The 13,159-nt window shown below is 44.2% G+C and overlaps 1 protein-coding gene across 2 annotated transcripts in view; it reads right to left on the minus strand.

The window, feature by feature from the left end:
- The window catches only part of LGI1 (leucine rich glioma inactivated 1), a 45,299-nt gene extending 37,281 nt beyond the window's left edge, over positions 1 to 8,018 (minus strand). For both annotated transcript variants that reach the window (XM_084771711.1, XM_084771710.1), the window contains exons 1-2: positions 7,676 to 8,018; positions 7,161 to 7,232 (exon numbers count right to left, since the gene is read on the minus strand). In XM_084771711.1, the coding sequence (XP_084627837.1) occupies positions 7,161 to 7,232; positions 7,676 to 7,890 (287 nt within the window). In that variant the 5' untranslated portion in view covers positions 7,891 to 8,018. The remainder of the gene's footprint in view (positions 1 to 7,160; positions 7,233 to 7,675) is intronic.
- Between the last annotated feature and the right edge of the window lie 5,141 nt (positions 8,019 to 13,159).

Below are 13,159 nucleotides of genomic sequence, written 5' to 3' on the forward strand. Positions count from 1 at the left end.
CTTGCTATGGAAGTGGGTCTAATGGTTCCTCTTTGATCTTACACCTATGAGAGTGATACTAAAATACTGTTTCTTTTCAGCTACCAAGCAGAAGGCCTAGTTAGGCACCTTTGCACTATTTAGGGGACTGGGAACTTCATTTTTTGTTTTGGTTTGTTTTTGATAGAGATGCTGAGGATTAAACCCAGGGTGTCATGAAAGCAATACATTCATATTTTTAACAATAGCTATGAAGCCAATTCTATATCATGGACTTTTTCAACTACCAATCTAATTTTATGGTTTGTGAGAATTGATATAATAATTTTTAATCTGTTTCTTCTCTTTTAAAAAAGATTTATTCATTTATTATGTATACAGTGCTCTTCTTGCACTCTAGAAGAGGGCACCAGATCTCATTACAGATGGTTAGGAGCCACCTGATGTGGTTGCTGGGAATTGAACTCGGGACCTCTGGAAGAGCAGCCAGTGCTCTTAATCTCTGAGCCATCTCTCCAGCCCTTTAATCTGTTTCTTTGACAAAATGATTTTCCATTTTATAATAAAGTGTTCACAATTAGGATGTGATATATATATTAAAATACTTTTGAAATTTTATTTTTCTTAGATGTACTTATTTCATGTGTGTGAGGATGTAGGTCCACAACGTGTGTGCATTGTCCACACAGATCAGAAGGAGGTGTTTGATCTCCTGGGACTGGAGCTATGAGGTGGTTCTGAACCATGTGGATGCTGAGAACTGAACCTGAGTCCTCTGCAAGAGCAAGTTCCCTTAGCCACTGAGCCATCTCTCCAACCCCATAGACCATAGTAGAATTTTAACATTGGAGGAAGCCTCAAGTAGTAGTGTGAAGGTCCCCAAACGCCAACTCATGTTTTGTTCTGTCTTTATCCTGTTTAAAATCTGCTTCCAGATCTCTGAGTTCCCCTAGAAGTCAGGAGGATAATGGCCACCACACTCCCATCAGCAATAATCAGCGGGAGGCAAGGCTGTCGCTCAGGTAAGTTGTGTCTTCTCTGGGCTGCCCATCACTACTGCTTCCTGTTGTCTCATACCCAACTGCTTCCTTTATTGATCTCACCACCCACTAGCACTTGAGTTTTAAAGATATAACCCATTCTTCCTTTTGTGTTTTGCGCTTATAAACTCGAAGGCCCAGAAACATTTTGTGCCCTACCCAATGTTAAACAGTCCATTTATAGCCAAATTGGATTTTAGACTCTTAGGTCTAAATCCTAGTTTAGATTGTAGCCTACCAGATGAATTATTTTAAGCAAAATCTAATGTGTTTTTACAAAGTATGGTTGTGGTTATTTATTCATGATGAAAAAGTGAAAGGATTAAAATTTGTTTTAAAGGTACATGACCCACATCTCCTATAAAAAAAAAAATACTTGAAGGCAAGATGTCTCAGCAGGGCCTGATACAGACCTACGTGTAGGACCACAGCACCTTATAGATGAGCACAGATGATACAAGCAGACACTAGGGTGACACTATAATAGGTTCAATAAAAAAAATATCAACCACTGTTATAAATCCAGTGTTCACTCATTTAAAGGAACAATGTCATTCATGCATTTTAATCATTACTGCTACCCAATGCAAATAGGCTCTATTGCGTATTTTCCATTTTATGCACATAGATATAAAATCCTGGCTCAATTTACCCCAAATCACAAGACTAGTAAGCATCAGAGAGGGGGCTGATACTCAATAGCATCTGACGACAAAGCTATTAACACTTGCCACATTAGCGGCTCACCAGGAAACAGACGTGGCTTCGCAGCTCATACAGAAAAGCCCCTGCGACAACTCTGCTGCCGATGTGAGCCACAGCATCACCACCAGCTGGCATTGCCATCACACTGACAAGCTGCACAGCATTCCGATCACGGGTCACCAGGGTGACCTTACAATACAGCCAGGGTCAATCCAAATACAATTCACCTGCCATTAATCACCACCTACCTGGAGCTGCCATAGTGGGGTGAAAAGCCACAGCACGCCAGTCCCCTTTGTGTCCCTCACAAAGTCCAGCTTTGTACCTGCTGCACAGTAAACTCTCCGAACTCATTTTCTGCAGTGAAAACCTCTTGCTTTAGTTTTGCTACAGCTTGCAACTCCACAATAAGTACTTATCTGCTTTTTTTTCCCCCCTCGGTCCCCAATAAACACTGATGTAATGAAGCAGATACAAATAAGCAAGGAAATTACGCGTTCATGATTTTCTCATCTTAATGCTTTTCGACTGCTTCGTTTGGGTGTCCCTCTGGACAGGGTAAACGGACTGCTTACCCTTCACAGAGGAGAGGCATGTTGGCACCTGCGGTCAAGCTAAGAACCCTGGAAGCTAAACATGAAGTGAGGATGGGAAAGGGGGTGCTAAAGATAAAATGGGTCTCAGACTGGGTTAGCTGCTCAGCTTCTAAGTGTTGGCAATCTCTTTCGGAGAACTTTGCATACCGCATTGCATTTGTAGTGTGTGTGTGTGTGTGTGTGTGTGTGTGTGTGTGTGTGTGTGTGTGTTAGGGAGTGTTAGGTCACTTTTAGGTGACCAACCACTTGCCAGCACTCTACCCTATTAATTTATGTGAAATTGGGGTCTATCAAACTTTAGACGGCTGAAAACATGACCAAGGGACTAAAACAAAAGGCTTTGCTAGAAGTCTGTGGCTATGGGGCATATAGAATATGAAAACCAGGTTAATACCGGGACCCCCCCCCCATTCTCCCACAGATCTCCCTGGTGTATATGGGGCGAGAGAGGCTAGCTAGGGTCGAGTGTTCTGATTGATAGTCTGGGACATACAGGAAAGAGCCAAGTGCTTTTAACACCAGCTCTGGTGCTCTGACTTTCCTCCCTTCCTAGGAACCATTAAAACCTTCCAAGCACTTGGGTGGCACAAAGAGAGCTATTGTTTCAAAGAAGGTAACTCTAATGGAGAGGAGTGTGAAGGAAAGCTGGGGACCCGGGTGTGGGCCTCGAAGAGCCTGCAAGTCCCTTAGGCAGGAGGAGGTCTGGGTGAAGAGGAAGAGACAGATCTTCCGGGTGCTGGGAGGAGAGGCAGGTCACCATCAGGCTTCTGGCCCGCGCTCAGTGAAAGCACTCCTCACACCAAAGTAGTTTACACAGATGTAAGACTCGGCTAAGTGGCCTAAGGATGCAGTGTAGCAGGGTATGGTGGCTGGGTGTGGTGGTGCTCGCCTTTAAGCCCAGCACTTGGGAGGTGAAGGCAGGAGGGTTAGAAGTTCAAGATCATCCCCACTAGACTGAAGAACTGCCTCAAAAAAGGAAAAAAAAAATCAGACCCTGCAGACCTATACATTTTAGGGGAAATGGGAAATTTGGGGGCTGGGGGGAGACCTTCGTAGACAAACGTGCCGCAGTGGCATCCGCTGGGCACAAACCAAGACGTGTTCACATACATATGACCAGCTAGGAAAGAGTCCTCACACCCTTGAAGCTGACTGGTCTAACTTGAGTAGCCATTGAGCCTTGCCACATTTTACTCCTATTACGTATTGTAGAGAGCCCAGTCTCTTTAAAGGGTGAGCTCTGCTGTGGATATCTGCCTCTGAACAAGTAGGACAGCGAAGGTCCTAATGGGGTGCCTTGGTAAGAATAGGCTTCTTTCTTGTTCCTGCTATTTGCTTTTCTATTTGTTTTGAGTTTTTGACTTCTTATGGAGTATATCCAGTGTCAACTGGAGATTAATTTGGTTAGATGCTATTATCTCCATATCAAAGTAAGTTCTATGTTTTACTCAAGACCAAATCTCATTTTTAAAAAAATTGGATATTTCTTCTGGCCTTATTGAATTTGTACAGTTCTTTTGTTTCGCATTTGAGAGTGACACTAAAAACTACTCCTGGGAGTCACTGCCAGCAAACAGGAGTGTCTTAGGAGTTGAAGGGCCTTAATTCATTAAAATGTCATAAAAAAATGGCACACGGCCACATTTTATTCTCTTCAATCTGAATCTCCTATCGTAAGGCTGTACCACTGGGGACTTTAGTCAGTCTGTGGTTGGGAAGGAACAGGGCCATAATGTGTGAAACACATTTCTCCAAATTGCACTCACTAAAAGTACCGCTCCAGCACCGAGAGCAAACAGGAATGCATAATCATGCTCATTGGTTGTGTTTCAAGTTGGCCCTGTGAAAAACATGAAAACGACATTTGCTTGGGAACTGCTTTTTCTACAAAGGATATTTAAAAAGAATGTTTTATAGAACTGATCTGATAAACTTTTATTGGATCAGTTTAATTTTTCTCTCTTCTCTAGCAGGGTGCGGGTTTTATTTTATTTTTTGTTCTCCAACACAGCCAGCCGCAGCCCTTACCATCCCTCTTATGGAAGGACTGAAGAAGCCTTGTGGACCATGACCACAATATCAGATTATAATAATGGCCCATCATAGGCCCCCTCCTTGTTTTTAATCCAGGCTGGCCTCAAACTCTAGATCCTTCTGTCTCAGCCCTCTCAAGTACTACTAGGATTGCAGGGGTGCACGCCACCACACCTAGCTGGAACCAGACATGTCTTAGTCTATTTAAACCAAGGAACCAATTGCCTTCAACAAAGATCAAAGAGAACTGATCCTAAAGTTCTTCTTTTCACAGGCATAGGACGGATCTATGGTCTAGAATTCACTGCCAATCCCACACCAGGCTGGTGGTCCCTTGGTCTTCCTGTTCCAAAGGCAGGTTGGTAACAGGTAGGGTTCTTGGAGTACAAGGCCGCACTGTCCACAGGACACTTTCTGTCTGCAATTGTGGCATGACAGAGCCATTTGTTTTCTTACTCAGTGCAAAGGATTTCATTTGGCTTTTTCTTGTGAATATAAAGATGCAGGGAACAATGAGCAGGTTGCATGGGAAACAAAGTCCTTAGAAACAGGGTCCTAGAACTTATGGACAAACTTTGATATCTGATGGTTTTTGCATGAGCTCTGTGTGGCCAAATCCACCTTTTTGAGGTCAGCTAATATGAGGTAACCAAGGGCACACAGGACAGCACTACTGGCTCCTTTGTTATTTCTGAAACCTGAACTGCTTTTAGAAATAAGGGCTGGAATGTTCCATAGGAACTCAGAGTATGGGACAGAGGGGCATGCACACACTCAGTGTGGGCTATTTAAAACCAGTCCCTTGGCTTCCTTCTGTGAGTCTAAATACATGAAATCACATTACCCCGCAGCACCTGGTAACTATTTCTATGGCATTGCCTGGCATCCGTGCTCAGCGTGGCTGCGTCAACCAACAAAAACAAAGTAGAGTGCAGGCCAGCCTTTCAGTGCCCAGCTAATGTCCACTCAGAGTCAGGCTGAGAGAGAGCACTGGGTGACTGAGAAGTCTTGAAATTTAAGGACTGATCTACTGGATTATACAAGGTACCTTAGCACATTAAAAAAAAAAGGCATTTTAAACAAGTCATTTATTTATATGGCCAAGAAACAGCATAAGCACAACGGATTGCTTTCTCAGGATCAGCACATTCTATGGAAGAATCCCAGGTTTAGAGATATTGTCCCTCTCGGTATTAAAAAGAACCTGTTCTACGTTTTTTTTTCTTTGACGTCTTAACATTTCCTTTAATCAAACAGGTAAACCCTTAGGAATTCTATACTTAATTGCCGGTCACTCAAAGGCATTAGCCAGGGGAAGGATGTTATCGAACCTTGTTATATAATGTCAAAACACCTGATCAAGTTTGCAAATGCAATGAAACAGTTAAACCAGTTTTGGGATTTCCTATAGACCACACAATATGTTAAGTAACTTTTAGCTTTTTGGTCCGGATGCAAACATTTAAAGCTGGAGCACTTATAAAACACGTAAGACTTTGCCACGTCCAATATGCCACCTCTTGAGCTTGATTTAAAGCTGCAGGCAGTGGATCACGCCTTTGATCCCAGCCGTGGGGAGGAAAGGTGAAGATAAGAAGCCCAGCCCAGCTGGGCTGTACGGCAAAGACAACACAAACTATAGGAGACCCTTTCTTAAAAAAAAAAAAGTCTTTTCTCTCTGACCACAATACTTCAAAATATGTCATATTTTGTAGATAAGGAAGTCGAGAGAAGCAGAAGACCACATGACAAAGTTCCAGCAAGTGGTGTGGTGAGATCTGAACACAGGCTCCTCCAATATCAAATCCACTCTGTTTGCCTGTGTATAAAGAGTCTCAAGAAAACGGCCAAGCAAGGAAGGCAAGGATACAAAAACAAATCTAGAAAGCAAATAAAAAAAAAAAGTGTATCTTCATCACACAGTTAAGATGCCTCAAATCCAGTCTATTGACAGTTGACTGTGTCTGCCTTGGAAGTGTCTGTCTGGCAACTCAAGATTGATTCTGGAGCGTGGGAGACCCTTTGACCCTCATGTGATACCCCATTAAGAACTAGAGTCCAGTTGTGGAACATTAGACGTCAGAACAAATTATTTCATTATATTTCATTATGCCTGTGAAGAGATCTGATTTCCTAGTCCAGTGCTATTTTTGAATATTTTCAGGCATGGGCTGAATATGTGGGTCCCTTGTGGCCAACTCAAAACATAGAGCAAGGAGTATGTGGTATATTAATATCGTCTTTCCCTCACTGTGAGGAAACTAGTTATAAATTAGATGAGATTAGAAAGCAGTCTCTTGAGAATTGGTGTTTTAAGAAATTACCTAGAAAGAACCAAGGGTGGTTTTTTTTTCCCTCTCTCTCTCTCTTTCTCCCCACATGGTAAATCATACAGAGGAGCAGCCTGCTCCAGATCCCAGAGAGACAACATCTTGAGCACATATGTTATACTGGGCTCTGTATTGACAAATCTAAGAACTCTAGCGCAAAATAACCCAAGTTCCCAAGTTAAAATTGAAAGTGAGACTATCAAAATCAGTATTCTTGTTGTGACATCCCAGCAACTTCATAAACAGCCATTAAGGTGGACAGGAACACAGGTTAGTGAATTTACCCATGCAAGAACAAGCCCACATTGTGGCTGTGAAGTTACAAACAACCCTATCTACCTCCCACTTTACTGATCATCTCACCCTTTCCAGAAACATCATCACATGCAACAGAGATAATATTAAGCTCATTTTACTAGAAGGCTCTTCCAAATATATGCCATATTAAAAATAGTCATGATATAAATATTTCTCACAAGAGCTGCAGCGATGGTGTGAATAAAAAACTCCCTTCGGAGATTTCAGTAAAACCAGATCTCACAAAGGATCTGAAAGAAAACAAAACACACATACAAAAACAGACAGACACACACACACACACAAAGAGACACACACAGAGAGAACAGACCTTATGTTAATCCGATTTACCATAACAGTTGCTATTTCCACACTATTTTATAAAGTATGATTCTCTCCCTTCCCAGTCAGATGAAGCAAGAGAGATGAGCCTGCTCTAGGTGCCTCAGAAGAAATGCCCAGGCTTGGGGCTCACTAAAGCATGTTCAGTAGCACCTCACCAAAAAAATCACAAATTTTTAAATACAGCAAAACGTTAGTGCTGTCAAATGGCCAAGCATGCGAGAGGAATCTGAGTCTCTCTCTCTCTCTCTTGCTCCATGCCCCTCTCAGAATACATACAGACACCCCCCCAATCCACCAGCTGGAATTTTTAAAATGGTAAATTAGACATCAAAATGCTTACGGGCCTTACAGTGAGATAACATCAGGAGGAACGGTGCGTGGAATGGATCTTGCATTCTCACATAAAGCGTTATCTTTGGTACAAGTACACACAGCAGGGCATTTTGGCTTCGCTGGCTTCTTCCCCTCAGTCAGCAAAACCACAGAAAAGAGGCATAGGAAATAGGCAATTCTTTTCAGGGGGATGCAGGCATTTCCCATCCTTCTGCTTCTGTGTGATTCCATGTAGTCGAGAAAATATCCCCACACATGAACAGGGCTTCTGGAATTCAGCTGCTGATTGTCTCGCTCTAAGAACAGGTCACATAGGAGTCCACCCTTCTCTGCCTCTGCTTTTTCAAAACAGGGACCTCCAGCTGATTTCGTGAGCTGTCCCCTCGCTCAGGCAGTGCACCGCTCCGGGAAAGAGACCTGTGAGGTGCTGTGAGACAAGAGAGAGAGCGCGAGCCAACTGCTGGAGGAAGAGAGCCGACTCACATCACGGAAAACACTGAGCAGAGAGACCAGTCTTCGAAGGCAAGCGAAGTGATGTAACTGAAAATAAACAGCTTTCTGCTTTCACCGGGAGGCCCTTTAATTGTTACCAAAAATAGGACGGCATTATGTCTTATTAGTGGGTGGGTGGGCGGGCGGCGAGGCAGTCATCACAGCATAGGATGTGGGCAATCTCGGGAACCTCTGGGAATTTGCTCTTCGTGCAGCAAACAACCTAATGAGAAAAACTAGCTTGGGGGCCAGGCTTGGCTGGGAAAATGAAGTTACAGGAAAACTCTGTCTGAAGCTAAAACAGTGCTATCCCTTGCAGACTGCACCTGGCTGATGCCACCGTTGAATGATAAATCCCCCCACCCCACCCCCCGCGAACACATGGAGACTGCCAATTTCAGAGGAATGTATGTGAGCGAATATTTTTCTGACACTCAACTATTATGAATTATTGATTTTCGTAATCCTCCCCACACACACACCATGCACAGCCCACTCTTTCTTGCACGATGAGGGAGGTGACAGAATTGTAAGTGTTCTCTGTGTATAATCCATTCTCCTCCTTTCTTGCTCTCTCTTCCTTGGCAGAGTTCGTTCCAAAGGCTGGACCGAACTCCCTGCCAGCAGGAGGCAGCCAACTCCAGCTTCCTGGGGCTTTGAGACCAGGCCTGGCTCACCCCAGCAGGCTGTGATAAAGTGGGGGGAAATGCTAGAGTAAGCAGGAGACCGGGCTTTGAGATCCCAGCTCATCCAGAAACTAGCTGATTCTTACATACAGGGGAGTATCCCGCCTGTACAATGGGGATGCTAGGAGAGGTGGCCTTGTCATGACTATGGGAATCAAATAAAAACCACAGGCTCTTATTGGCATAATCCTAGGGAAGAAGACACTCCCTTGGAAAAGGAAGTTTCTCTAATGACAAAACCAAGAGAGCTTGGTCTTGGTGTGGGGTTGTCCAGTCCAAGAGGGTGAAGATATCCTTAGAGCGGCAGAGGAGAAGGTCCGTTTGCATCCCTCAAGGTGGCTCGGCCACTTTGGTAAGTCAGGCACAAGCCCTCCTCTTCTTGCTTCTGAAACTGAACGTATAAAACAAATCGTCCAAGTGCCTGCGCCATGATGAAACAAACCCACCCTTATCAGGGGTCTGTGAACTGCCACTCTCTCCCTTCTTTTAGCTGACCTTAGGCTGACTCCAATTACTCCTTTGTTTGTTGGCTTAAAAACAAACAAACAAACAAACATGCTCCTTTACCTCTTTTGGCTTTGTGAGAGGAGGGTGGTGATGGTCCTTCTCTCTCTCTCTCTCTCTCTCATGGAATAGGAGTCTGGGCTGCTGCTGCTGCTGCTGCTGATGATGATGATGATGATGATTCTAGAGGGTTAAAGGCTCCCTAGAAGTAGAAACTGCTGAAAGCCAGGCCCTGCATTCACCGTGCACAGGGTGGGCAAACAGAGTGCTGAAGGAGCAATACCATAATGCATGGCCTATTTACAGTAATCATGTATTCATTTAATAAACTTCAGGTTGTCCTAAAGTGAAGGGACTTGCCTGGGTTAAAGCAGTCAGGGCACAGTTCTCAGAAGAAGCAGTGAACGCAGGAGGAGGGAACAGAGTATGCAAAGCCTAGGGTGCTCTGAGCAGCCATAGGATGCGTATGCACTTTTAAGCAGTAATTTTTTCTGGTGCGTGTTTCAAAAAGACCATCTCAGAGAAGTCCTGACTTTAAAGTGGACTGTGCTGCTGTTCCACTGAGAACTGTGTGGAAAGGGATGAAAGAGACCATTCTTAGAAACCCAGACCTGTGTGCAAGCCTCAATTAAACAGTAATGTGTCACTTAAAAGTTGGCCACAGGTTCAATTTCTTTTTAAAAATTGAATCCTTCTGCAAGTTCCTAATGGGATCTCCTTCTCTCTCTCTCTCTCTCTCTCTCTCTCTCTCTCTCTCTCTCTCCATATAATGTGATTACACTGAAAATTTTATGCAGAGTCATTTTATTCAAATAGTCGCCTTCTTAACTCCCTGATTTCTAATTAATTGTGTAACTACAAAACAATGACCTCGAAATTTTCAGGGACCTTGGATCCAATCCCAGCAAAAGGCATTTGATGGGGAAACCCAGTTACTGAGCCACTGCACAGACAGACACCTATTGACAGAGCCACTACTAAACATGGGGGCAAAACAATGGGAAATATTTGGTTCAAACAATCAGTGTGGTCAAACAGGATATTCCCTCCCAAATACAACCAGCTATCAAGACTGACAAGCCCTTTAGCTTTGGGCTTCCAGACAGCCAAGCAGTCTGCATAAAGCCAGGAGGATGATGGATGGGAGGGAGAAACTATATCCCTACCATTCGCTTGCAGCTGCTCAGCTCAGTTTGTCAGTTCAAGCAAGGAAAGGACGGGGTTGGGGGGGGGAGGACACGACACTAAGGACAAGTCACAATGGGCATTTTGAAAAGACAGTAACTTTTTCTTTTTCTATGGCATTTAAAACCCAGACTCGAAAATTCCTTATTCAATTAAAACGCCCACCAAGATCAGGCACAGCTTAGACCATGCCATGCAGGGATGCTGACAGCCTTTGTGGCAAGACGCTCTAGAAATGAATCTGAGGAGAGACTTGGGAGTCTTGAGAGACTTGAGGTCAGACAAGAAGGCATGCTGCTGGTTAGGCCTCCCATCCTACTCTCCTCGGAAGCGCCCCCCCAAAGCCCCCCCCCCCCCAGCGTGTGTAGAGGAGACACCACTGTGATGTATGTGGATGCTAGGAACAACTCCACAGAGTGGAGGTAATGGGCTGCTACAGAGATGTGAGGCAACTAACAGCTTTATCCAGGGCCAAGGCGGAGGTGTCACCAGAGTCACTGGATTCTTTGCTCCAGGAGCTGCTCAACCTTGGTGGCCCAAACCCCACAGCCATTGATGGAACTGGCAACTCAACCCCAGTTGGGAGCCAGAGCCAAAGAGAAGGGCACAAAGTTTGGGAGCAAGGGTGTAGCATTCTCTGGCTATCCTCAGAGCTGCAGAAGTGGGTCCCAGGAAGGGTGGAGGAAAGCAGAAGAAAGAGGAGGAACAGCCTGTGCCATGAATATGAGCCCAATTTTCCCCCTCAGCCTGGCGTGGCCTAGGAAACCCCACATTAACTGCAGTAAACAAATCATTTGGGACCTTAAAGAATCAAGCTGGCCCCGCCTCCTTCTGCAAACACTGGGCAAGCAAACCAGTGTCATTTTAAGCAGCTTTTTTTTTTTTAATAGAGCAGGAGTTTTGAAGCCTAGAGTCAGATGAAGTAGTTAGTTGGGAAATCAATCTGGTGGCTACAGGTGGATTTTTGAAAGTACATGATTCTGAATACAAAACTGCACTGAGTTGCTCTTGTAAGGGTAACTATTGCCTTGTGAACCCTTTGACTCTACTCAAGATGTGCATGTGTGTGAGCCTGTTGTGTTGATAGAAACTGTTTCTTAGAGGTGACTTACAACTGAAGGAAGAATGGGGAGAAGAGGAAGGTGGAGGAAGGGAGAGAGGAAGGGAAGAAGGGAAGGAAGGAGATAAAGTCCCCAACACACTGTATCAGAATATGATAAGGATCTTTGGGCACCCCAGGATCTGCGAAGTAGTAGAGAAATGGCCCAATAAGCTTCACTTGCTGATGGAAGCAGAAATTAGACCTACTGGGATATTGTTTCTACTATTTACTATCTCTGTGGACTTGAACACTTTGCTTAACTTCTCTGTGGCTCTCTTTCTACATTGGAAAGATCAAAATAATACCAAGAATACCATGCTTGCATTATTAACATTAGGATAAGTTAATGATGTACATAGGAGTGTGTGTGTGTGTGTGTGTGTGTGTGTGTGTGTGTGTGTGTGTGTGTGATGAAGGCATTCAATGGCTCTGCCAGAATTACATAGGAAGTAGGGAGGTGGTAAGGGCAGCCAGTGGAGGGCAAGATCTCTGTAGGGAGTTAGGAGTAGCATCATTTAGGACTCTTTGGTTACAAGTGACAGACTCAACTGCCACCTCTGCCAACCTAAGCATACAGGAACCTGTTTCCATGGTGATAGAGAGGCTTTAGAATCCAAGAAGTGGCTGGCCAACCAGGTTTTAAGATAGAGGAACTTGTGAGAGCTGGGGGGCGGGGGCTTGGTGGCATTCTCAGGCAAGTTCTTATCTCTATATATGCCATCAAAGGAGAGATTCTGAAGGCTGAGCTGGTATCGGGTGCACATCATCCATTTGCCATGAAAACTCCAGGATCTTGACTGGCATTTCTATGGAGGTGTGTGATGGGAGAGGGATGGCTCTGAAGGAAAGCTTGATGCTGCTCCTAGAGGCAGAGGAATGGGTACCAGGCAGGTAAACCAAGAGCATGTACCATGACACCAGGATCTGCTAACTAAGCGTGGCCTTTCCTCTGGCTTATCACCACACTCAACCCCACTATTTTATAGAAAAGTGATCTTAAGACAGTTTGAACAAACAATTATGAATCATTTCTCAAAGGACTGTTAAATTTTCTTCTTCTAATGATAGAATCAGTGGAGTTTCACCTCTTCTGACCCAAGAGAGTAAAGCTTTGGCTCAGAGGGGAGTTGGGAAGCAATAAAAATGAAATCAGATGCTTATGTAATGCCCATTACACGACAGCTGGCATTCTAATGCACATTGCATGCACTAACAGCAATCCTATGGGCTGGTTATTATTATTATTATTATTATTATTATTGTTGTTGTTGTTGTTGTTGTTGTTGTTGTTGTTGTTGTTGTTATTCCTGCTCGTAGTTCTTCTAGGAAGGACTATTGTTATTTACCCTATAGTCACAGAAAAGGAAATACAGGAGGGAAGAAGCTTGTCTAGGGCCCCACAGCTAGTGAGATGGGTGCTAGGCTCTAACCTGGAACTTCTGACTGATATCTACATTATTATCTGCCTCTCTGATGAGCCATGGAGAATGGGATATACTGTGTGCTGCTTTGGAAGCCAACCTTAACCAGT

This window comes from Acomys minous, assembly GCF_964271855.1.
Source record: "Acomys minous genome assembly, chromosome: 2".
NCBI lineage: Eukaryota > Metazoa > Chordata > Mammalia > Rodentia > Muridae > Acomys > Acomys minous.